The 26,287-nt window shown below is 42.6% G+C and overlaps 2 protein-coding genes and 1 long non-coding RNA gene across 6 annotated transcripts in view; 1 reads left to right on the top strand and 2 right to left on the bottom strand.

Moving 5' to 3' along the window:
- The window catches only part of LOC135345187 (inositol 1,4,5-trisphosphate receptor type 2-like), a 33,437-nt gene extending 13,811 nt beyond the window's left edge, over positions 1-19,626 (bottom strand). The window contains exons 1-26 of one of the 3 annotated variants that reach the window (XM_064542553.1): positions 19,447-19,626; positions 18,906-19,106; positions 16,300-16,370; positions 16,003-16,121; positions 15,608-15,697; positions 14,791-14,949; positions 14,299-14,481; positions 13,905-14,051; positions 13,112-13,629; positions 12,666-12,813; positions 5,515-5,676; positions 5,245-5,420; positions 4,872-4,991; positions 4,439-4,663; positions 4,090-4,263; positions 3,791-3,877; positions 3,374-3,560; positions 2,960-3,119; positions 2,642-2,757; positions 2,269-2,440; positions 1,870-1,930; positions 1,620-1,782; positions 1,124-1,264; positions 760-870; positions 585-677; positions 20-136 (exon numbers count right to left, since the gene is read on the bottom strand). In XM_064542553.1, coding sequence (XP_064398623.1) covers positions 20-136; positions 585-677; positions 760-870; positions 1,124-1,264; positions 1,620-1,782; positions 1,870-1,930; positions 2,269-2,440; positions 2,642-2,757; positions 2,960-3,119; positions 3,374-3,560; positions 3,791-3,877; positions 4,090-4,263; positions 4,439-4,663; positions 4,872-4,991; positions 5,245-5,420; positions 5,515-5,676; positions 12,666-12,813; positions 13,112-13,629; positions 13,905-14,051; positions 14,299-14,481; positions 14,791-14,949; positions 15,608-15,697; positions 16,003-16,121; positions 16,300-16,370; positions 18,906-19,087 — 3,882 coding nt within the window. In that variant the 5' untranslated portion in view covers positions 19,088-19,106; positions 19,447-19,626. Of the gene's footprint in view, positions 1-19; positions 137-584; positions 678-759; positions 871-1,123; positions 1,265-1,619; positions 1,783-1,869; positions 1,931-2,268; positions 2,441-2,641; positions 2,758-2,959; positions 3,120-3,373; positions 3,561-3,790; positions 3,878-4,089; positions 4,264-4,438; positions 4,664-4,871; positions 4,992-5,244; positions 5,421-5,514; positions 5,677-12,665; positions 12,814-13,111; positions 13,630-13,904; positions 14,052-14,298; positions 14,482-14,790; positions 14,950-15,607; positions 15,698-16,002; positions 16,122-16,299; positions 16,371-17,740; positions 18,070-18,905; positions 19,107-19,446 lie in introns of those variants that run through there. The other 2 variants (XM_064542554.1, XM_064542555.1) reach the window with 2 other exon arrangements.
- On the top strand, positions 6,011-25,981 carry LOC135345218 (sushi, von Willebrand factor type A, EGF and pentraxin domain-containing protein 1-like). Of its 2 annotated transcripts, none has more exons than XM_064542599.1 (8): positions 6,011-6,868; positions 6,918-7,133; positions 7,241-7,435; positions 7,559-7,765; positions 7,829-8,038; positions 8,164-8,367; positions 23,912-24,106; positions 24,258-25,981. In XM_064542599.1, exons 1-8 carry the CDS (start codon positions 6,031-6,033, stop codon positions 24,599-24,601), a joined length of 2,409 nt encoding a protein of 802 aa, XP_064398669.1. In that variant the 5' UTR covers positions 6,011-6,030; the 3' UTR covers positions 24,602-25,981. The 2 variants fall into 2 exon arrangements, with proteins under 2 accessions (XP_064398669.1, XP_064398668.1); XM_064542598.1 differs by lacking the exons at positions 23,912-24,106; positions 24,258-25,981 and adding exons at positions 8,454-8,648; positions 8,785-10,612.
- LOC135345332 (uncharacterized) lies at positions 19,869-20,670 on the bottom strand. Its single transcript, XR_010397705.1, has 2 exons — positions 20,540-20,670; positions 19,869-20,183 (listed from the first exon to the last, which is right to left on the bottom strand). It is a non-coding gene; the product is annotated as an uncharacterized LOC135345332 (long non-coding RNA).
- Positions 25,982-26,287: the final 306 nt, after the last annotated feature.

Genomic DNA, 26,287 nt, shown 5'->3' with positions numbered 1-26,287 from the left:
ATCATGATGCTGAAATAACCTTGTAGGGAACTTGTAGTAGTTCCAGGACCACCTCCTGGGCCTTCATGTTCCTTAGCAACCTTTGTTTGTGAGCAACATTGTCGCCCTTACACAGGTCTATTAGCTCGTGGAGTATCTGCATGTGTGTGTGGTGTGTGGTGTGGGCGGTTATGTGTGTGGGGGGTGTGGTGTGTGTGTGGGGGGCCGGTTATGTTACGGACAGCAATACTACGAGCTCGCCTTAATAACCCGAGGTGCGTGGGAGGTCACGGGTTATAGTTAAAAGCGAGCAAAAGGCTAAGAAATAGAACTTGCACGGTGCATGACTGCAGAGCTATATTTGAGGCACTTATTTACATCTAAAGTGATCCCGTACCAGGAACACAACAAAAGAGGCCGGGTCACTAAAAAAGCTGGAGCGGTTTGTTGTCTTGGAAGGCTTATTTGCTGATAGCCCCATATTTATAATCTGACTCCAGGCTTCTTTGCCATGCATATTTTGAACAGCCGAGAAGTGCTAAACCCTCGGTTAATTTCGATTGTTCGAATTCCACAGTAATGATGTTGACATTAATATTGCTCACCTCGCTAACTTTGGAGTACTTGACCAAGGCATCCTTGAATGAAGGTTCATCACCTACAGCATCGCTAGGCAACCGTTGAGGCTTTGAATGTGGCTACAGAAAACAGAAATGTGTTTTCATAATTACGATACTCAAATAATTATGCTAAACAAATAATACAAGTCTCCATGATCACCTTCATCTTAGGTCGTCTGGTCGCGTTGGGGTTAGAGATATACTTGGTGACAGCTGCAATGGCCGCCACCTCCTCTGCAATGGGACCGGCCACACTTGATTTACGAGACAACTGCATATATATTGGAGGGTAAAAGGAGGAGATAAAGAAGAAAAAGGCAAGACTGCACACACCGTGACATACATGTTTTATGTGCGTACATATGTGTATACTGTCTACACACGTCAAGTATACACACACCTTCATCTAACACTACGCATAACACTATAAGTACGTATAAAGGATTTGGAATAACTTTTTTAACAAAATAAGCACTTGTAATGAGAGTTTAAATTGTAAGTCTGAAATTGTTACATCGTCTCACCTTAGGTTGCCGTTGCTCTGACAACATCGGTGTCTTCTGTACCCAAAGCTCCGCTTCCTCAACGAGAGCCTTCAATTTGTCCAAGTTCTTACGTATTGTCTTGTAGTTGTCAATGTCCTCAGCAGACACGAGCAGTTGGACCTAGTGGGGGAGCAAAAATACTAAAGGGCAGCGTAAAAATAAATATTTAAAACAATTAAGCAATCGATATTTCCAGCGGCCATAACTTTAGTTCTGCTGGCTCAATTTAAACATCTTGTGATTTTCTGAAAGCTCATCAGATGCAGCTTGTATCCAAATTTGCACTTTTCACTCTCTTTTTTTTGTCAAAACGGCCTTGAAAATAATCTTTGATTTGAGTACGCCATACATATGAAGCGTCTAGAAAATCACGAAATTGGGTGAGCGGAACTCAAGTTATGGCCGTTATAGTAGTTTGAAAATGAAAAGTCAAGGGAACACAATGTTACAATGCCACACCCACTGCCACACCCACCTGTCTGAACCCTTGCACCATCTCCTTGCGTTGAGAAAAGTGTCGTATGAGTAGATTGAGAGCATTAGAGGCGAGGGAGGCGTGGCTGGCCATCACCATCTGGATGAGGATACGCAGTAACTGTCGACCTTTGACCCCATCTAGATCCATATCTATCCCATCACTGCGGGGGGGGGTCAGTAATTAAACAAACTCGTTATTAATGCATTGACTGCATGTGTATCATTACACCGGTTTAAAATGCACTTACCGGCCGTAAAATATTCCTTCAAACTCGTCAAGAATTTCATCGAGGCTGATCTCGGAGGCAGCTGCAGAAACACACAAGAGACAGTGGCTACTACACACATTCTAGCCGGAAGAACATTACGAACTAAAGCAGTCTATATCTACAAACTGTTACGGTCTGTTACTTCAACAGCAACACAGTGGAACCTCCCAAACACATACAGTATTGAATACCGTCTCTCTATAAGGGATAGTGCTTTTCTGTCTCCAAAATTACTGTCCTGTAATCACAGATTACTGAATAAATGACAATTAACCTATCTATAACAAGGAATGAGCTAGTTGATTAATTGGCCCTAAAGTTGGAGCTATAGATGTACTGTAGCTACATGTATAAAAACCAAACAATCCCTTCACTCACAAGGTGGACTGGAGAACTCTTGTTCGAGCTCGAGGTACTGCTTCTTGTAGAGCACCAGGAGGTTGGTGATGCGTAGGTCTAGTCGTACATCCATAATGAACAGGATAATTTCCAAGATCTTGTTCTTGGTATCCATGACAACTTGCTCTACGTCGTCCTTGAATCCAGTGTCCTGAAAGAGAGCAAATGATGCGAGACTCATAATAAGTTGCAGCCAGTAACAAGTTCAAATGACAATGTCACAGAGCCACTTCGTATGTAAAAACATCACGTGAATCAAATCCGTTTCCAATCTCTCCTCTATTCTATCTATGGTTATAAATAGCTACTAACAAACCATCCAATTGAAACAAGCTAGAGCACGTGCACTTACCCAACTGTCGTCCGGATCGTCGGCCATAGCGTTACCTAGGAAGGGTGTAGCTGTTGCCATGACAAACTGACCCAGTGCTGACGATGTCCCACTCTCAACTCTATCACTCTTGTTACCTGGAGGGAGGGGAGGGGGGCAAAATACACACACAATATTAATTTTATGCCACTATGCATCTAAAAATAATGGAATATATATAATTATAGCAAGAGCTACGTATATACATTCAGCTAGAGGTTCATAGTCTAAGTTTATTTGGCCACTGTGCTTCCCCATGCATAGACAAAGATTGTTACCATAGCTACCACCCGGACCTACCCTCCTCACCGAGATTGCCCACACCAAAGAGACCCCCGGCAGTTGATTTACGAGACGCTGATTTGCGATCGAGTCCGTCTAGTAGCACCCGTGTCAGGTTGAGCAGCTTGGAGAAATTGTAGAACCCAAAGTACACCATCATTCTGGCAAGACAGACAACCTGTGTGTGTGTGCGTGTGTGTGTGTGTGTGTGTGGAGGGGGTTAGCTATTGATACAACTTCCACAGCAAGAATTTAATATTGGAAGTTGTGCTCTGGCGTCAACGTAAGTTAGGTTAATGGGGCCTAAGTTTCTATATGCATGACTGTGTTTTGATATAGTAGGCCACTTCTTATACATGAGAGGGACAACAGCTATATAACAGGTTCACTGTGCAGCACTAGCTGAGCGGTCTTCTCTCCACCTATACATACCTCTCTAGTGAGTAAGTTCTGCTCCTTATCTGAGAAACTCCACACAATGCTGCCAAGATAGCTCTCAACAAATGAGGTGGTCTTCTGCAGTGTGACGGCCTCAGTCTCCGCTCTCTTCTGTTGACTGAACCACATCCGCTTAGCCTCCACTGGGACCTTTAGACTCGGGCCAATGGATGCCGGCTCACTATAGGTGTGGTGGAGGAGGGTGTGCAATCAAGTACTTCCTAAACAGAATGGTCTTAAATACATGTAGGGCAATTATAGAATACATGCAAGTACACTGTACTCGTACCAAAATGTCATATATAGGTAAATACATTTCTCGTCACACATGTACAGCATAATTTTGAAATCGCCGTTTTTTTATTCTCATACACCAAATACATGCACGGTGGCAGTGGATGTGGTACGCACCTTGTTTCGTTGATATCGAGTTCATTTTGTGAGGGTTTAGAGTCACTCTCAGTGCTGATCTCACAGCTGGCGCCACCATTACCACGGCTACAGGGAGGGAGATACAAATGTGCATAACAGCAATAGCAGTTGTACATAATTACCTAATTATAGTACCATCATGTTTTTGGGTTTCTTCTTAACTATACATTTATAAATTCAGAGATTACAAATTGTAAAGCAATAAAGGTGAACATAATTCAAAGTGTACCAAACTTAGTTAATCGTATATATTTATGCTAAATGCAGAGAGGCCCAACGTTTTCCAAGGAGAGTAGTCGTTGAAGACAGTGTTCTTAGGAATGGCGTCCCAGAGTCGTGCATACTTGACGGCACTCATTGTCTCCTGAGGGCTGATGTCCAGGTGCACACACTGCATGATACGACAGAAGGCAGCCCTGAGGCTGAATGGGAGAGAGACGTCCTCCATGCATCTGTGTGGGGACCATTTTAATGGGATATTAAGTAGAGAATGTAAACCAATACAAGATAGCACGTACAACACACGAAAGCTGATTATACAGTTTGTATTGTGCTGACGTGTTTGCATAAACACAAACAAACAAACAACATACTGGCTTTATCAAAACACTTTCACAATGCGTTCACCTCAGTACTACATCTATTGGCAGCTGTTCCTTGACCCTCTTAATGGCGAGGTATTGTCGGCCATGACACATCTTGGCAAACAGCTCAAGTTGGGACTGGAAATAGTCGAGGTTCTTCATGTCGTCCGGTATTCGCCGCCTCGCCCCATTGGCCAACGCCCCCTGACTTTTGGAGCGGCTTTGTCCATCCACCGTCCAATGAAGCATTACCTCGTCTCCCTCAACACTGCAGAGGGTGTGTGTGTGTGTGTGGGGTGGAGTGGGCGGTAGCAAAAGAGAATAAACAAACAAACAAACAAAAATTAATGGTTGAAAGTGATAAATCATCAATCGTTGAAATTCACACGATGAATAAATTCTAGATGCCAGTTACAATCAATTTGCAATGTGTTGTGTAGTTGAATCACCCCCTCAAGACCACACCCCCTAGTCACCTGACTCTCATGAGGACGTCCGAGTTCTCCTCCTTGAGCACAGTGTCACACACCATGTTCTGCACCTTCTGAATGGGCACTCCCTGACACACACACAGGTCACCAATGTACGTCAGAAATCTGTAAAAAGAGTTATACAGGATGTAGATGCATAGAAGCCATAATTATTCAGACTGACTATAAAGAAACGAAACGCTTTTGTTGATACCAATTAAAATTCTACGTACAGCGAAATTAACTTGTTGGTGGCCCTGCTGAAGTTGAAGCTCGTTATGCTACGGAGCCCATTAACCGTATATTATTGAGGGTTACTACATACAATCAGCTACTCCTAAACACAAGCTACACATTGTAATGGACCACCTGCACTCACTTGTTTTGTCGACTGTTTCTCAGCAGCTGTATAAAAATCTGTATCTCGTTCTCATGTATATACTTCTCAAGCAGTTTGCTGTTGTTGTTGACCAGAGCAGCTATCGTGTCCTCAGCCAACACACCATACCCAATCTGACTCTGCATTGTCCGCAGAAACTTGTTGGCTATCTCCTCCTGTGTGCGTGTGTGTGGGGGAGTAAGTTATTCGTTGTGTGTGTGTGTAGGCGGGAATAAGGTATTTTTTGTGTGTGGGGAAGGTTGTGTTCACCTGATTCTTTCGATAACCTTTCTGTGAATGTTGGATGACTCTGTAACAGAGTTGGAAGATATAGCGGAGGGACTCATATCTCTTGTCCATGAGGTCGCTCATCTGGAACAGGGGCATCCCCCCACTCGGACGATTCATCGGGATACGAAGGAGACCAAATATCTGTAGGAAGAAAAACAACAGTTCGTTAGAGAGGGATATTGATTAGACAGATGCAATAGATTTATGGGACAATTCATGATGGACCGATGGAATTAAAAGCAACGAGTGTTGAATGCAAACAATCAACGAGTACTGTTATTATTATTCAACAAAACAGACCCAATAATTCCCCCAAGTAACACAACAACAGCAAAAATATTAAAAGAAATAACAAACAATTCTCAAGAGTGTAAGGTAACAGATTCCACCAATGACATATATCACGATAACATGAAAAGTGTGTGCTGCTAAAACCATCGACTATAAAAGGCGCTCATCTGTGATCACTTTCACTGAAAGACATATAACACAGCCATGGAAAAGAACCCAGTGTTTGAGTTTCCAGACCAACCCTCCACGTCTGAAGTGTCTGAAGGCACAGCCCGAGGCAATGCAAGGCCCAAGTACACCTCTGGAAAGAAAGTCCCTGGTCGAACATGTGCACTAGCCACGTTTGCTGCTCTTGTAGTGCTGGCTCTGGTCGGAGTGATCGCCATTATTGTGTTCAGACCCACGACAACTGAGTCTAAGACTGAGACCAGCGCATCTAGTGATCAGGTGGAACTGCTCGAACAAGAGATGAAGAATTTGAGGGAGCTCGTCAGCGAACAAGCTACTAAACATGCTTCCAACATTTCATCATTAAAGCAACTTTATGGAAACGCAATACAAGAAATGCAACAACAGATAAGTGACTCAAATCAACAGCTACAGTTGAACTCAAATCAAACGATTCAAGAGGTTCAAAACCAACTGCACAAAACAAATGAAGCCATGCAACAACTGTTGAATAACTCCATTCAAGGCATGCAGCAGAAACTGGTTCAGCTAACTGCTGCAGATCAAAACATTGAGGCTAAAATCGAGAACACTACCCAGATGCACAATCAGAGGTACCTCGACTGCAAACAGACTGTTGTCTCTCTGAATAAGCAGACACAGAGAAATGTCAGCCAACATATCGAGCTACAGGCCACCAAGTGTTCAGAGGGAATCAATGCACTACAGCTGCAAGCAAACAACTCAAACACAGCAATTCAAATAATGCAAATGGACATTAAAACTTTGGAATCAAATCTCACGGAAACAAGCACAAATGTTGAAACTCTTGAATACAAATTTAGGGAGCTAAACGCAACAGATATTGATCAAAGTAAGTAAGATTTTTACTGTGCAAAAATTAAAATATTTTTCATCCTCAGGGGCATTAAGTTGTGAAGGACTATCCCCACCTACTAATGGAGGTGTCAATGTACAGGCTGGTCCAAACTCACTAACTTATGGACTGGGCTCAGTGGCTACCTACTCATGTGACCCAGGCTATGCTCTAGTGGGACAGAGGACCAGGACTTGTCAGGACAATAACGGAGGAACAGTCACCATGGGAACATGGAGTGGAGCACTACCACTTTGTCAAGGTACACTATACATAACAATTTATACGGCACAAAAATGCTAAACAAAGTAAAAAGTCTTCCAATTTAATAATTCAATGCGAGTTACAAAACATTTTACACACAAACAGATATACATTGTTCGGAGCTTGCAACACCTAATAATGGAAATGTGGTACTCAGTGACCCAGCTCTACTAGTGGGTACCATAGCTACCTACAACTGTAACCAAGGCTACGTTCTAGCTGGTGATACTACAAGAAGTTGCAAGGAGGGAAGTGACAGAACTATCGGAACTTGGAACGGAACCATGCCCATTTGTGAAGGTAAGAAAAACAGCAAGGAATTTTTTTAAAGTATTATTTTCTCATAGGAGTTCAGTTGTGTCTAAACAAAATGCTATCGAGACATAACAGTAAAAAGCCACTCACACACAAACACACATGCAGTGATCATCATATGTCAGCCATTGACTCAGCCGAGTAATGGAGTAATCAGTATCTCTACTGGTACACACGGAGTGAACCTTGGTGTGGGAGCTATAGCAACCTACTCCTGCAACAGTGGTCACGGACTAGTGGGACAAGCTAGCAGGACCTGTGTTAGTGGTGGGGGGATTACTGGAACATGGAGTGGAGCTGAACCAACTTGTGAAGGTATTTAAACAATTCAACGTATAAAAATTATTGTCGAAATCACAAAAATTGCATAACACACAGAGATACTTACTTGCCCCTCAATAAGTCCCCCAACTAACGGAGCTATCACATTCACTCCTGGTGCTGACAACAGCAACATTGGACTGGGCTCAGTGGCTACCTACTCCTGTAACCTCGGCTATGTACTAGTGGGACACACCACCAGAGTGTGTCAGAGCTTGTATGGGGGAGCTTCAGCAGCTTGGAGTGTAAACCCGCCGATTTGTAGAGGTGAACATATAAATACAACTGTACACTATGTAAAAGCAATATGTGTACAATTACACCTTAATCTGCTTGCTATTAAATAGTAGCTAAAATGGATGCTATATACACACATTCATTAACGTCTACAGAGGCAGTCTACTGTCCTGTGCTAACGGCCCCTGGAAATGGTAGTGTGACGGTCAGCTCTGGATTCAACCCCCTCAGTGTGGGGTCAGTGGCTACCTACTCATGTGACCCAGGATACGCCCTCCTGGGAACCACCACCAGGAATTGTGCGGACCCAGACAGTGACTCAGTGGGAACATGGACTGGAGCAATGCCAGAATGTCAAGGTGAGAAAAACTTCGTATGAATCAATTTAAGCGATAATTTATTGACAGCATGTAGCTACAGTAATAAATAATCACACTGTGTACAGTGATTTTTTGCGCTGAGTTATCGTTTCCTGAAAACGGCACCCTTGTGATCAGTTCTACTCTGCTTGGTGTGGGTACTACTGCCAGCTACACCTGTAACCAAGGTCATGTTCTGGTTGGTGATGTCACTAGGACTTGTCAGGACACTAGCGGAGGGACTGTTACTATAGGAACATGGAGCGGAAGTGACCCAACATGTGAGCTTGATATAAAGTAGTAGTATAATTAGTAGTGTTACAGAAATACATTTGTTAGTAGCACAAGTAGAGAATTGAGAAATGCAGTAACTAACTAACTCAACAAATAAAAGCTGTGCAATACATAATTATGCAGGTGCTGTACCCAACAGAGCTATGATAGATTGTCAAGATACAACATGCCGATATGAACAGCTGGTGTGCCCAGAACAAGATAACTGCACTGTAGATTGCTATGACTCAAGATCGTACGCTTGCTTCCAGACTGACGTGTATTGTCCGAGTGGGAGAGGAGATTGTACGCTCAACTGTGACGACTCTTATGCATGTCTACAAGCTAACACAACATGCCCTCAGGGAGACTGCATTGTGAACTGCCTGAATGACTACACATGTTTGAGCTCAGCTTTTAAATGCTCTGGAGACAACTGCATCTTCAACTGTCAGAGACAAGAGTCGTGTTCTAATTCAAACATGGAATGTGCCAGTGGCAACTGTACGGTAAATGGCAGAGGTTTGAGTTCTCTTCGATACTCAACAGTCTCCTGCTCACCAGATGGACTATGTGTTGTCAACTGTACTGGTGATGGTGCTTGTCAAGACTCTCAACTCATATGTCCCAGTGAAGGAAACTGTTTGTTCAATTTCCATGGGGAGAACCGCTACACTGATTATATTGGGAGGTCGACGACCATTTCATGCCAGGAGAACAGTACCTGCAGTATCTCCTGTAGTGGTCGAGATACATCCAACGGCCGCCAATGCTACCGCTCTCGCATCGCCTGCCCCTCAGAGAGTGGGGACTGTAGTGTAGAGTGCAGTGGGTACTTTTCTTGCCAGTCTTCAACCATTGTCTGTGGTCGTGGCAGAGAGTGTTTGAGTTGCAGCGGTCAGTACTCTTGCTACAGTGCAACCATCACACTTCCTAACATTGATAGAGCCAGCTTAAATTGCACTGGATCCTACTCATGCTACAGTGCAAGAATAACCTGTCCAATTAACAACGACTGTGCAATAAATTGCACTGGATCCTCCTCATGCCAGTACACAAGAATAACCTGTCCAATTAACAACGACTGTGCAATAAATTGCAGGAGCTCATCCTCTTGCAGGTATGCAACCATCACACTTCCCATCACTGAGACAGGCAGCTTAAGTTGTACTGGATCTTCCTCGTGCCAGAGTGCCAGAATAACGTGCCCGCATAACAATACCTGTATGATCAATTGCGGTGGCCAATCTTCCTGCACAAGTACAACCATCACACTTCCCATCACTGAGACAGGCAGCTTAAGTTGCACTGGATCCTCCTCATGCCAAAACACAAGAATATCGTGCCCGTATAATAACACCTGTACGATAAACTGCAGCGGTCAGTCTTCTTGCAGTACTGCGACCATCACTCTTCCTAACACTGGCACAGGAACTTTAAGTTGTACTGGCCAGTCCTCTTGCAGAAGTGCAACTATTACACTTCCCAATATCGATACAGCCAGCATAAATTGCACTGGTGGAAGCACATGCCAGAGTGCAAGAATCACCTGCCCAAACAACAACAATTGTACGATACATTGTGACGGCCTGTACTCTTGTAACAATGCCCGAGTGACCTGTCCCACTGGAGACCACAGCTGCAACATCCTCTGCACTGACCCACTATCCTGTCAAGGCTTGAGTATCACGAACACTCACAACGTTTACCTACAATGCTGCGGTGGTTTGTCCTGTGCCGGAACTACTGTCACCCCATCCTCAACAGAGTGTCCGTACATACACTAACTGATTAACGAACTTTATTTATAGCTTATAACTTACAGTCAATATTAGGACTATTAGTGAACACAAAGTAGAACATAGAAACTCAAGATTGGGATGAATGTATGTATATAGAGTATAACATGACATGTATTGTTTTTTAGAATTGTCATTATAGCATCTTTATCATGAAACTTTATCTGCTGCAACAGAATGTACTAGCCTCGATTCCAGGCCGCGAAGAGAAAGGCGGCCTAGTATACCGTATAGCGGGTATATTTCGAGGGTATAAATTTTCGCGGATGGACCATTACAAAGGATTTCGCGGATTTTATTTTCGTGGTCTGAGTTCCAGCCTTTTGGCGCATGCGCACATCAACATGCAGCTGTTACCACCACACCGTTAGCCTCGAATCCAGGCCTAGCCTATAACGGTGAGGCACCTCTTATTGTCGATAGGTGTGGTCAATAATACTGAACACGCCTACTATTCAATAAAGATATAAATTTTCGTGGGTATAAATTTTCGCGGTAGAGGCTCAATCAGCGAAAACCGCGAACATTTATACCCTTGAAATATACCCGCTATACGGTACTTTGTATGCGCATGCGCGAAATATTTGACAGCAATTTCATCATACAAATTATAAAAAAAGACAAAATTACAAAAAGGAAGAATACGTATGACCATGTGGTTAGTGGTAAAATGTTGATGACACACAATTGGCAGCTTTCAGAGACACTAATTAAAGTAGAATAATTATGCTGCAGCAGTGTTGCTTCTTCTAGCTCTGTTTATCAAAGAGGCAGTTCAAGAAGGCCTCCCAGACAGCTAGAGCTGCCAGCTAAGAGTGGTGAACTCTTTAATCATCAGTAGATCTTGAGTGAATAACTTCCTGAGTGTCGAGTTAAAAGCTTATTAAAAGCTTTCAGGAATGATCATTAGCTTCTTTATCTTCAGCAATGACTTCTTGTCCAACATAAAGGCAAAATTTGGTAGCAGAACACTTGCCTGGTCCATATTACCACAGCCTCATCAGGGGACCCACAGGAACACATCATGCCTTTCCTGTAGCCTTACATGCAGTGTATAGGGTGTCGTTAAGTAGAGACTTGGCTTGATATATAAAGGGCATAAGGAGTCAGCCATCTTTGCACAATTCTTCTATGTAACGGACTACAACTTCAGAATACAAAATAGTATATACTGTTTACTTTATTGACAGTATCCACAAATACACGGATTACCCCCTTTTTGGGGTAATGTACGCGCATGCGCATACAAGGTATATACCAGCTAGGCCGCCTTTCTCTTTGCGGCCTGGAATCGAGGCTACGCAAGATGTACAGAAATATAGTCGGATCAATGGACTTCAGAGTCAATATATGCATACATGCAGAACTACAAGTACGTACTATACTGTACTAATAAAACGTATACTCGCATAGAAAACCTAGTACAAAAATATATTTATGACAAAATAGAATGAAGACGACGACGATACTGATACCTCATGCAGAGCTCATTCGTTTGCTTATACCAGCTCGTAACGCAAGCGCATTATGCGGCCACTATTTTCAAGAAAGATGAGTCAATTTTCCAGTAAATTCATAATAGATTGTACTCATTTTGGTAGTGCAGCTTTGCAACTCTTTCCTCACCCCTGCAGCTACCAATATAGCTAGCGGCTCTGCAAATTACTAAGTAGAATTAAAATTTGTTACGTCTGATTCTGAGATTCCATGGCAAATAAAACTATAATACAGACTACTGTGATGAGCCGGATAAGTTCATAGCCATGCATAATTCGAGAACGAAGCTATTTTGCAAATCCAACAATCAAGATCCCAAATGCCAAAAGCCTATATAATTATTATAGTGTTACGATGCATTGTCAATTTGATTGTTGAGCAGTTACACAGCTGCATGGATACACACGCACACAAATTGATTATCGTATGCTGCTGTTACACATGCGTACACTGAAGCATTAATATTACAAAAGAATGTGACTGATATTCTAAACTCTTAAAATCGATGTAATTAAAAACCTAGTGTACAATATGTGTTATACACACGCTAATGGGGGTGTTATGTTACTCCTAGCTATAATTATAAGTTATAGGCCGGACCATTACCAAATGGAAATAAATTACATTATAGGAGAGGATTTTTGTTGGCCAAATACCAGTTCGATAAATAATTCATATTAACCGTACGAAAAGCATCCTCTATACAGTACTGGTAAAAGCCACACCCACCTCTTTGAGGACGTACTGTTCCCTGAGGAGCTTCTGTCTGTCCCTGTCCGGTGTGCCAGCCTCGGTGAGGGCTTCTGGTCTCTGGGCTCCCTGGTTCTCCTTGCCTATCACAAAGAACACCACATCTTCCAACAGGGTTGTGATGTACCTAGTGGGGGAGGAATCAAGTCACATTCATTGCAGAGATGCTGGGTCAAATATTCACTCAATTGAGGATATTCCAAACTACATTAAACATGATAAATTTTGGGGTGATTATAAAAGCACACTCATACCGATTTTGTGGTTTTAGAAGCTGCATAATTATATACATGTACCTATGTAGTACGTACTACACACATTTACTGTATTAATTTCATCCTCTAGGTGGCTGGTTTACGATGTATGTACACAGTATACAGAAGCTGGTATACATGTACCATACTATAAACACATATTCTACTCACTTTCTCTCATTGGGGGTCATGTTCTGTCCTTGCTCCATCTTTTTAGAGATTTTCTGAATAGCTTTGGCCGCATCATTGGCAAAGTCCAGATCCCTCACCTCTTGAGCTGGCACTGGCACTATAGCAAACGCCTCTTTATCCTCTCTCCTCTGTGCTAGACCAACTTTAGTCATGACCGGTTTCTCTTCTTTGTCGATGAAAATGGAGGTCGCGTGTACCCACGTCTGTGTAAACATGTGACGTAATCTTACGTAAGAGTTCCTGGGAACCATCTGGTCAGTACGAGATACAGTTGTGGAGACAAGTTCAAATATGGTGTAAAACTGTTCCATGGCTTCAGTGTCTAACACGAGATGGAATACTTGGTCAGAGGCTCCTCTCAGTTTCTGGCGCATGGGGTCAAAGGACGTATCGGTATCGGTCTCAGCAGCGAGGTAACGGCCGGTTGCCAAGTGCTTGAATCGGTACAGGTTGTTCCAGTGCCCAGCTCCTCCTCGACAGGCGTCATGGTTCACCACCTGAGAGGATAATTACGCTATAATTAAAATGGTACGTACACTTTAGAGACGACAAATAAACATATACTTTTTCACTATGAACATGTGGCATTTAGCTACTGCTAACTCCTCATTCTGGGTGGGCGTATAATCGAGTGAAAATACCCTCGTGTAAGAAATTCGAAGCAAAAGAGGGGATGGGCGTTTATTCAAGATGCATGGGCTTAATTTCGGTAAAAGTCGTACTAATAAAGCTCTAAAAAGACACCATATTCTAATACCCCCCACAGACATACCTCTACCTCCCACATAGCCTTGGAGGAGGTGGCGTCGGTCTTACGAGCTCGTGCAGTGTAGCGTAGGAAGACGTGCATGGAGTCCTTGTACTTGTCCCCAGTGAGGAACTTCTCCTGCTCAGCATGGAACAACCGAACCACGTCACCCTGCATGGGGGAGATGAGCATGTGTATGAATATCAAGAAAGAACAGTGACGTGCCCATAATATTTTGGTGGCTTTTTTCAATCCTCAACACACAAATTTGCCTCTTGTATTCCTATAATGTGGTAAATTAATAGGCCTAAGACGTGGTTATTTTTTGTTTAGTGGTGGTTAGTACCAACCACTGACCATACAGTGTGGGCACATCAGGTAAACAGCAGCCGCCCACCCCACCCACACACACACTCACCCCCTTGAGGATGTCGTTCTTGTCCTCCCGACACTCCATGAATAGACAGATCTTCCAGGAGGTACCAGCCGGGTCAGCGTTGACCTCCTTGCACTCTGGATGGTCCAATAACATGAGGTCACTAACGTGGAGGGGCTGCCCCGCATTGACTGGTTGCAGCACCACCTTGTCTCCTATATACACCTATTGAAGAACGGAGGGGAGAAGATATATTTTATAGAACACTGCATGCATGGTTGTTAATTATCTACCAGTTTCAAACAGGACATAATTATATTATACATCTCAGCTGTGTAACAAAAACTTGTATAGAGTTTTTATCTTTAGCAGTAGCGACCATCTCCCATCACTCAGAATTAATGTTCACACCAACCGTAAGATTAATTTTTTAATTGAGCATTCTGTTTGAGCTATACACAAATTTTGTATACCCCAAACACTCACTCTCATACAAAAAACTAGCATTTTGTATATCCCTGAGCACAAACTCACGTTCTCCCCTGAGGCCCTCAACTTGTAGACGGGGGAGATATAGAACCAGGCAGCCTCTGATCCCTGAGCATCCAGTGAGCATCTCATTGACTTGCGCTCCACCAGAGCAGGCAGTCGCTTCATCACCGTCAGAAACTTGTTACTCTTCACGTGGAGAAGCTGTGTGTGTGTGGGGGGGAATGTACGTGTGTGTTGTGTGCATGTGTGTGTGTGTTGTGTGTGTGTGTGTGGGGGGGGACAATGTTTAGTTTGCCATTGAAAATGTTATAATCCAAGCTGGCTTTGCTTTTCATTCCACAAACACAGATGCTCAAACACACACATAACTGCACTGTTTCAGTTCACTTCTCCGAATAATGATTATAATATGCAGTGTAGCATGTAATCAAGAACTATACGTACATGTATAGCAATATGACCACACACTGACAGCGGAGTTAGTATCAGGTACCAATAACACGCTCAGCTGTAACAGTCAGAGTTACAAAGGTTGCTATCCAATACCACATACGGCATTACTATATGCCCTGAGGATGCTGACGTAGGTACATCCTGCTGAAATATGAGCATTGTCACTCACATTACCAGGTCCACAGCATTGTGCTAATGAGCTAATACAACACTGATGTGATGTGAGAGTTGCAAAATGCCACATTTCAATTGAACCCAGCCACACAACCCCTCACCACACACACTACACGCCCCCTCACCTGCTGTATCGTGGTGGTCTTGTGCTGCACCACACACACACGCACACACACATTTCGGTCAGCTGTCACACGCCCCCACTACACACACACACACCACACCACCTCACCTGTATCATGGTAGTCCCATACTGCACTGGAGTGCCCCAGAGTTTCTCAGTCTCTGTCTTACTCGTGTTCTTCTCTTGATCTGCCGCCAACTGGAGGGAAGGAGATTCACGGGAGCTGATTAAATACATTAGAAGATGGGGGAGTACATGAATAGATCTAAGGCCATGAAATTATATTTATCTCTCCAATTTTTATATGGAGGTAATTGGAACCAGCTGGAGGTCATAAAAAAATAACTAGTGGTTTACATAGCACAAGGAACCGGCATCACTCCCACAGGCCACAATAACAAAGCTCTTATAACAAACATGTTGATCTCATGATGACTATGTACACAAGTGCTCATACAATAATTATGCTTTAACCAAGACAACGTGTAGTTCATTCAGCTCACCTTTAGTTTCTGTTGAATGACAATCTCTGGCATGCTCTTGGTGCTGGTGGAGGAGGTGGCCTTGCGATACTGTTCCTGAGCAGAGTAGCGCTGCATCGGGAGGATCTTGAAGATACAGTCTGGGAATATTGGGAGGAGGGAGGGAGAGTAGTAATAAGTGGATTATGTATTATACGTGCACAGAAGAGGCCATGTACAATATACAGCCATGTACAACTATACAGAACTTGAACATTCTTTGCATTTATATAGTGTTATCAAAATAATTAGTAGACAAAAATTAATCTTATAACTGACCTCTGAACTTGGCCGGGGGTTTATTGAGGTCACCATCGGAGGGGTTCACTACCACCCTGTCATCAACCAGTCTGGGGGGAGAGAGGGGAGATGGTTCATCAGGGTTCATAGTGATGATGTGAGAATAAAGATTAATGGCCTGAGGATAAGTTATAATAAGAACAGTTCCATGAAACCAATCAAGAGTTGAATCCCTAGCTGTCAGTGTTACGAAGACTGACATTACATTAATACAGGTACTATTGTAAAGACTCCCTCTCCCATACACACACTGTCAGTATGTTGAACAGCATGTCACACGGGTCAAAAGTTGTTGAAGATTGCATACGTAGTAAAAAAAACTTGTTTCAGATGGAATATCACACATTTACATAATTATGAATTATGTACTCTCTCTAAACAAAAAAGCCAGAGACACAATTCTTCATTACAAGATTAATTCCCACATGTTTTGAGTAGCTGTGTTATTATATATCTCCAATACAGGCTTATCACACGGACAGGGTTTAGTACACGTGCTTGTATGGAAGTTTGTCAACAATGGGTTTTCATAATTAATAGTGAATGGAAAACGAAACAACGCACCCACATGTCAGTGAATGCTAGTGTGCTATCAAGAGTGGCTTTCATAGGAACATGAGACGTACAAAAGAGAGTTTGAACTCAGATAATATTTCAATGAATTAGTAATTACTAATAGAATCTGCCTCCTCCACTTCTAGTACAACATAGTTATCAAAACTCATGATTATAATTATGTTCATCTTCAACCAGAGAGCTAAGATCTGAAAATATAGCAGCTACTTAGAACGAAAGGTGTCTCAAAGTGTTCCACTCACTAGTTCCACTAGCTGTAGTTTACAAACCATTCAGGTTTAACCCAATGGATAACGTAATTAGACAAAAACATTAAACTATGGCCACTGACAGATAGGGCCAGACACGCAGGCCTTCAAGGAATGACAAGAACTTGCAGCTAAGAGGGACAGTCACGTACACAAGCTGCATGCAACAACTAGTGCAGAGCTATAACTGACTTGACTTTACAATATATGAACACACTTTTGCTACTCGGGGAAATAGCCTGAATGTGAGTAAAGCTACTTGCAAGGAACTATATTATAGAGGTACAGTCTCTTTAGGGATCAAATCAAAATAGTGAGAAGAGTGCAATTAATGGAGAGGAGGGTCTCACAAGTGCAGTGTTGTACAATAAGCACAAACAATACATTTATCAAATATGGGATGCAAGTCTTAATTGAAGTAACAATGGACCACTAACCAATATAAATATTCACAACTCAAAACCCAACTGTGTCCCACCACGTACCATGCAGACACTGTGATGCACTGTAGCTGTATATAGCTCACACCAAGAGTATAGAGATACTCTTGCTCACACAGAAACATCAGACTACTCATTAAAGTTGGAGGCACCTACCCCAGTGTGCTAATGAAGCCAGACACATTGCCCTCAGCATACAGAGACACAGTGTGTCCAAAATGAAGATAAGATGTGTTGCCCAAAGCACTCCCCTCTTCCACTTTCATCTCAGACATTCTCCAAGCTCTTGCTCGCAGCTAGCTAGCAATGTACTTCAAACAAACTTGGTCTAAAACAGCAACTAGATCTCATGGAGGTATTGATGAGTAATCACATTTGAATAAACTACAAAGAGTGCACTTAGCAGAGAAACCATTCATACACACTTCTAGGAATTCTATAACTTGGCAAACATGCTTTTATATAGGCCAGTCAGCTGAGAAAGTAAGATCGAAAAGAAGCCATTCTTTATGTCTAATAAATAGATGGTATGTCAATAATACCATAATAGTAGTCCATACATGAACATTCTAGGGCCTTCAGTGTTGACACAGTACACATTGTGAGCTTAATGTACTTCCTGTACGAATGTCACCCACAGCACCGTTGTCATGGCTTCTGTTTATCTAGCCATACCTTCAAGAAAGATGCCACAGTGTATGAAGTACAAGCTTTGGTATAACCATTATATCACTGTACAAGTCACTGTATACAGGCTGTCATACAGGATTTTGAAGTAGAGGGGGGAAATAAGAGAAGTAACTAGAACATTTTGCTAAAAAAAGGTCAACTGTTATTTCATAGCCGACTATGGACACTCAGTCATACTACAACTAGTACCTGAATGTACATTTTAGGGGGGGGGGATTGGAGCTAGAGGGAGGATATCCCCCTTCCCCCCCCCCCCCCTGTATGCCGGACACCCTGATATAGAAGATGCCACAGTGTATGAAGTACAAGCTTTGGTATAACCATTATATCACTGTACAAGTCACTGTATGTATATAGGGGGTACAAGCTGAACAACGGCGTACTGAAGTAATTTATAGATCTATGTAAATACAAGATTGGTACAAGCCAATTAATGTACAGAACATACTCTCTACAAGATTATTACAAGCTAGTGTAGGGATATACAAGCCAGTGTAGGGCTAATTGTAGACATACAAGCTACTGAACAGAGCCAATGTAGCTAGCTCCCACAGAAACAATCAATCAATTCTTGCACCCACTCAATGAGTTTATGTTAGAGCATAAAAACAACACATATAGAGACACTCACCCTAGAGTGCTGATGAATCCATTGGTTGACTCAATCTGGCCCTCAGCAAACAGAGAGACGTGGTCACCGATCTTGAGTATGTGATGTGTGCGTAGACACTGGTCTTGTGTGGAGGACAAATCATCAAATGTCTCCCCTAGCACCAGTCTCCGTCGATCCCTGTGTCCACTGGCTCGGTCCATTGTCCAATAGTCGGCTCAGCTATAATAATTATGTGAATTATGTTTATTATTGATACAGGACTCTAATGACTGACTACAGATGATGCTTAGAGTGCAATGTTGTTATTGACGTGTGGATTAATTGTTTACACTTGGCTAACTAATTGGTATGCGCTTGATTAGCCAAACATATCAATCGATTGTATCAATTGTTATGCAAATAACCATCTCATGATTCAATGCACCTCCAGCAGTACATTGTTATGATACAATCATGTAGGAGAACATAACCATGTAGATATCATGTAGATATAGTACAGTGAGCACACACGCCCATAATCATGGATCATTGACACCAAGAACAACAATGAAAATCTCACAGGTTAGCAGCTCGGGTCCTACCGGAGCACATAGGTCAGATGTGTATGGTTGTACTTCACAGAATGGCAGCCAATCTAGTGCTGAACAGACTCTGATCTAAGCTTTCTAGAGGATCCTAGAAAAGCTAGCTAGCTTGTGGGTCAGTCACCTCTACCCTGTCTCGAGGACAAAGACGTGTCCATGTGGACCTAGCCCACAAATAATTATTTCAAGGGGGAGGGGCTGCTCTGCAAATTGCATAACCTAGAATTCTATGCACCTACTACACTGCTTGAGATACCACAGGCTGAGCTCCTCACAGTTCTATTAGTGTATTATACACAGCATTAAGTCATAAGTTCTCACCTATAAGCAATTACGTATAATTATTATAATTATCTACAATTATCGTACTTTTTCAGTCTGCCCAAATTCAGTATAATTATAGTGATCACATTAATCTTCACGAATGCAAAATGATGTGTTTCAAAGTAGCAAGCATCAATATGTCAGTAAGTAATGAATAAATGTGCTATAGTATTAAATTTTACCAAAAAAAAAATGCCATTGAACTAGCACAAAATGATAAAGATGAATCCACTAATTCCATTTCTTGAGCTTCTCTCTCTCTGCTGCCAGTACATTGTCCAATAGTGAGGTGTAATTCTCCACTCCTCTAATTCGGCTTGTTTGTCATCGTATGAGTTCTGTAACAGCTGCTTCTTGTAGAGGAAGATTTGGTACTCATTCTTGACGACTATGTGTGTGGAGGAAGGGGAGAGTAGGTGGTGTGTGGTGAGAGATCAGAAAAGAAAATTGCTCAGTGTTTGATTGAGATACATACCTATTTAAGGGGTGATATCAGGCTGACACATGTGCATATCTCTCACGGCTACAACCCTTGATTTTGACACAATGTACGATTGTGCAGTTTTTGAATACAGTTAACTGATATAGCTAGCCTACCTAGAGAAAAATACTTTAACACAGTGATAATATGAATATGTGCACAGTAATATACAGTTCAAGATGTAATCAAAAGCACACTCGCAAAAATAATTAAGCAAAATGCATACAGGGGAGCTAATCAAAACGCTTTCACAATGCGATTACCTCAGTACTATCTCAGTACTACATCTATTGACAGCTGTTCCTTGACCCTGTTAATGGCGAGGTATTGTCGGCCATGACACATCTTGGCAGACAACTCCAGTTGAGACTAGAAATTAGTCGAGGTTTTTCATCCAGCCACATTGGTCAACGCTGACTCTTGGAGCAGTTTACTATTGTTTTTGACCGGAGCATGCAGCTATTGTACATGTGTCCTCGGCCAACACACTGTACTCGATCTGACTCTGCATTGTCGGCAGGAACTTGTTGGCTATCTCCTCCTGTATAATAATTATGTGTGGGGGGTAAGTTATTTATTGTGTGTGTGTGTGTGTGGGTGTGTGTGTGGGTGGGTGTGTGTGGGCGGGGGTAAGGTATTGTTATGTGTGTGGGGAAGGTTGTGTTCACCTGATTTTTCCGATAACCTTTCTGTGAGTGTTGGATGACTCGGTAACAGAGTTGGAAGATGTAGCGAATGGACCAGTATCTCTTGTCCATAAGGTCGCTGATATGGAACAGGGGCATCCCCCCACTCGGACGATTTATCGGGATACGTACGCAAGACACCAAATATCTGTAGGAGGAGAGACAACAATTCGTTAGAGAGGGCAATGGTTGATTAGACAGCTGCAATAGATATAAATTGCACATAGTTATATATAAAAAAGCAGATATTTACGGGACAATTCATGATGGACCGATGGAATTAAAAGCAACGAGTGTTGAATGCAAAAAATCAACGAGTGCTGTTATTATTATTCAACAAAACAGGCCCAACAATTTCCCCAAGTAACACAACAACAGCAAAAATATTAAAAGAAATAACAAACAATTCTCAAGAGTGCAAGGTGACAGATACCACCAATGACATTATATCATGATAACATGAGAAGTGCATGTGTCCTGTTGAGGCTATCGACTATAAAAGCAGCTCATTCGTCATTAACTTCACTCAACACACAGCCATGGAAAAGAACCCAGTGTTTGAGTTTCCAGACCAACCCTCTATGGCTGAAGTGTCTGAAGGCACAGCCCGAGGCAATGCAAGGCCCAAGTACACCTCTGGAAAGAAAGTCCCTGGTCGAACATGCGCACTAGCCACGTTTGCTGCTCTTGTAGTGCTGGCTCTGGTTGGAGTGATTGCCATTATGGTGTTCAGACCAACAACAACTGAGTCTAAGACTGAGACCAGCGCATCTAGTGATAAGGTGGAATTGCTCAAACAAGAGATGAAGAATTTGAGGGATCAAACTACTTCCAACATTTCATTATTGAAAGAACTTCACGAAAATGCAATACAAGAAATGCAACAGCAGCTAAGTGGCTCAAACCAAATCATTCAACAGCTACAAAATCAACTGAACAGCTCAAATCAAACGATTCAGCAGCAGATAAGTAGCTCAAAGCTAAGAAACGACGAGATTATTCAAGAGCTACGGAATGAACTGCACAACTCAAGTCAAAAGATTCAGCAGCAAATAGTTCAGCTAATTGTAAGCATTGATGCTAAAATCGACAACACTACCCAGATGCACAATCAGAGGTACCTCGACTGCAAACAGACTGTTGTCTCTCTGAATGAGCAGACACAGAGAAATGTTAGTCAACAGATCGAGCTACAGGCCACCAAGTGTTCAGAGGGAATCAATGCACTACAGCTGCAAGCAAACAACTCAAACAGAGCAATTCAAATGGTGAAAATAGACATTCAAACTTTGGAATCAAATCTCACAGAAACAAGCACAAATGTTGAAACTCTTAAATACAAGCTAAACACAACAGATATTGATCAAAGTAAGCAAGATATTTATTGTGCAAACATTTTGATTTTTTCCTCCTCATGCAGGAGCAATAAGTTGTGAAGTGCAATCACCCCCTACTAATGGAGGTGTCAATGTACAGGCTGGTCCAAACTCACTAACTTATGGACTGGGCTCTGTGGCTACCTACTCATGTGACCCAGGCTATGCTCTAGTGGGACAGAAGACCAGGACTTGCGAGGACAATAACGGAGGGACAGTAACCATGGGAACATGGAGTGGTGCACCACCACTGTGCCAAGGTACACTATATACACATAATTACTTTACAGCGCAAAAATGCTAACCAAAAGTCCCTCAATTGAATACTTCAATACAATACAAATTCTACACACAATAATCTTTTCAAACATGCAGATATACAATGTTCGGAGCTTGCAACACTTAATAATGGAAATGTGGTACTCAGTGACCCAGCTCTACTAGTGGGTACCATAGCTACCTACAACTGTAACCAAGGCTACATTCTAGCTGGTGATACTACAAGGGCTTGTGAGGAGAGAGGTGACAGAACTATTGGAACTTGGAATGGAACCATGCCCAGTTGTGAAGGTAAGAACAACAGCAGGGAATGTCTAAGTATTGTTTTCTCATAGGAGTTCAGTTGTGTCTAAACAAAATGCTATTGAGTAAAAAGCCACTCACACACAAACACACATGCAGTGATCATCATATGTCAGCCATTGACTCAGCCGAGTAATGGAGTAATCAGTATCTCTACTGGTACACACGGAGTGAACCTTGGTGTGGGAGCTATAGCAACCTACTCCTGCAACAGTGGTTACGGACTAGTGGGACAAGCTAGCAGGACCTGTGTTAGTGGTGGGGGGATTACTGGAACATGGAGTGGAGCTGAACCAACTTGTGAAGGTATTTAAACAATTCAACGTATCAAAATTATTGTCGAAATCACAAAAATTGCATAACACACAGAGATACTCACTTGCCCCTCAATAAGTCCCCCAACTAACGGAGCTATCACATTCACTCCTGGTGCTGACAACAGCAACATTGGACTGGGCTCAGTGGCTACCTACTCCTGTAACATCGGCTATGTACTAGTGGGACACACCACCAGAACATGTCAGAGCTTGTATGGGGGAGCTTCAGCAGCTTGGAGTGTAAACCCGCCGATTTGTAGAGGTGAACATATATATACAACTGTACATTATGTAAAAGCAATATGTGTACAATTACACCTTAATCTGTTTGCTATTAAATAGTAGCTAAAATGGATGCTATACACACATTCATTAACGTCTACAGAGGCAGTCTACTGTCCTGTGCTAATGGCCCCTGGAAATGGTAGTGTGATAGTCAGCTCTGGATTCAACCCCCTCGATCAGTGTGGGGTCAGTGGCTACCTACTCATGTGACCCAGGCTACGCCCTCCTGGGAACCACCACCAGGAATTGTGCGGACCCAGATAGTGACTCAGTGGGAACATGGACTGGAGCAATGCCGGAATGTGAAGGTGAGAAAGACTTCGTATGAATCAAGCGATAATTTATTGACAGCATGTAGCTACAGTAATAAATAATCACACTGTGTACAGTCATTTTTTGCGCTGAGTTGACGGTTCCTGAAAACGGCACCCTTGTGATTAGTTCTACTCTGCTTGGTGTGGGTACTACTGCCAGCTACACCTGTAACCAAGGTCATGTTCTGGTTGGTGATGTCACTAGGACTTGTCAGGACACTAGCGGAGGGACTGCTACTATAGGAACATGGAGCGGAAGTGACCCAACATGTGAGCTAAAAGTATACTGTTACTAGTAGCGTAATTATGCATAGTATAGCAATCAAATGAGCTAACAAACAGGTATAATAGCTAGAATCAACCGATGATGTACATATCAACTATTAACAAGTCATTGTATGATACGTAAATATACATACAGGTGCTGTACCTAACAGAGCTATGATAGATTGTCAAGATACAGCTTGCCGATATGAACAACTGGTGTGCCCAGAACAAGACAACTGCACTGTAGGTTGCTATGACTCAAGATCGTACGCTTGCTTCCAGACTGACGTGTATTGTCCAAGTGGGAGAGGAGATTGTACGCTCAACTGTGACGACTCTTATTCCTGTCTACAAGCTAACACAACATGCCCTCAAGGAGACTGCATTGTGAACTGCCTGAACGACTACACCTGTTTGAGCTCAGCTTTTGAATGCTCTGGAGACAACTGCATCTTCAACTGTCAGAGACAAGAGTCGTGTTCTAATTCAAACATGTAATGTGCCAGTGAAAATTGCACAATGAACTGTGTTGGGAGCAGTTCTTGTACTAGCTTGACTACAGAATGCTCAGGAGATAACTGCCACTACAATTGTGCTGGGAGCAGTTCTTGTACTAGTTTGACTACAGAATGCTCAGGAGATAACTGCATCTACAATTGTGCTGGGAGCAGTGCTTGTACTAGCTTGACTACAGAATGCTCAGGAGATAACTGCCTAGTAGAATGTGGGTATCAATCATGTCAACACTCAACCATTCAATGCACGAGTGGTAACTGTACGATAAATGGCAGAGGTTTGAGTTCTCTTCAATCCTCAACAGTCTCCTGCCCACCAAATGGACTATGTGTTGTCAACTGTACGTATCAATATGCTTGTCAATACTCTCAACTCACATGTCCCAGTGGTGGTAACTGTGTCTTCAATTTCCATGGGCTGGGTTATTCTTCTAGATATGATTATATTGGCAGTTACACAACCATTTCATGCCAAGAAAACAGTACATGCAGTATCTATTGTAGTGGCCTTAATTCACAATACCGCGGTTCCTCGTGCTCCTCTTCTCGCATCACCTGCCCCTCAGAGAGTGGGGACTGTAGTGTAGAGTGCAGTGCATGGGTACTACTCTTGTCAGTCTTCAACCATTGTCTGTGGTCGTGGCAGAGAGTGCTTGAGTTGCAGTGGCCAGTACTCTTGCAGCTATGCAACCATCACACTTCCTAACATTGATAGGGCCAGCTTAAATTGCACTGGATCCTCCTCATGCCGGAGTGCAAGAATCACCTGTCCAATTAACAATGACTGTGCAATAAATTGTAGTAGCTTGTCCTCTTGCATCAGTGCAACTATCACAGGCAGCTTAAATTGTACTGGCCAGTCCTCTTGCAGCAGTGCAACTATTACACTTCCCAATATCGATACAGCCAGCTTAAATTGCACTGGTGGAAGCACATGCCAGAATTCAAGAATCACATGTCCAAACAACAACAATTGTACGATACATTGTGACGGCCTGTACTCTTGTAACAATGCCCGAGTGACCTGTCCCACTGGAGACCACAGCTGCAACATCCTCTGCACTGACCCACTGTCCTGTCAAGGCTTGAGTATCACCAACACACACAACGTTTACCTACAATGCTGCGGTGGTTTGGCCTGTGCCGGAACTACTGTCACCCCATCCTCAACAGAGTGTCCGTACATACATAACTGAGATTAACGAACTTTATTTAGCTAGTTAATATTAGGACTATTAGTGAACACAAAGTAGAACATAGAAACTCAAGATTGGAATGAATGTATGTATATAGAGTATAACATGACATGTATTGTTTTTTAGAATTGTCATTATAGCATCTTTATCATGAAACTTTATTTGCTGCAACAGATGTACTAGATGTCGATTCCAGGCCGCGAAGAGAAAGGTGGCCTAGTATACTTTGTATGCGCATGCGCGAAATAATTGACAGCAATTTCATCATACAAATTGTAAAAAAACGGACAAAATTAGAATACGTATGACCATGTGGTTAGTGGTAAAATGTTTATGACCACAATGGCAGCGTTCAGAGACACTAATTAAAGTAGAATAATTATGCTGCAGCAGTGTTGCTTCTTCTAACTCTGTTTATCAAAGAGGCAGTTCAAGAAGGCCTCCCAGACAGTAGAGCTGCCAGCTAGGAAAGA

Source organism: Halichondria panicea, chromosome 12, assembly GCF_963675165.1.
Source record: "Halichondria panicea chromosome 12, odHalPani1.1, whole genome shotgun sequence".
NCBI lineage: Eukaryota > Metazoa > Porifera > Demospongiae > Suberitida > Halichondriidae > Halichondria > Halichondria panicea.
Note: the sequence above shows the minus strand (reverse complement) of the source record. Positions and strands in the feature narration are given on the sequence as shown.

Coding starts and splice junctions, on each gene's coding strand:
- LOC135345218 (XM_064542598.1), top strand. CDS start 6,031: ATGGAAAAGAACCCAGTGTTTGAGTTTCCAGACCAACCCTCCACGTCT. Junction 7,766..7,828: donor AGCTGAACCAACTTGTGAAG/GTATTTAAACAA, acceptor CATAACACACAG/AGATACTTACTTGCCCCTCA. Junction 8,368..8,453: donor AGCAATGCCAGAATGTCAAG/GTGAGAAAAACT, acceptor CACTGTGTACAG/TGATTTTTTGCGCTGAGTTA.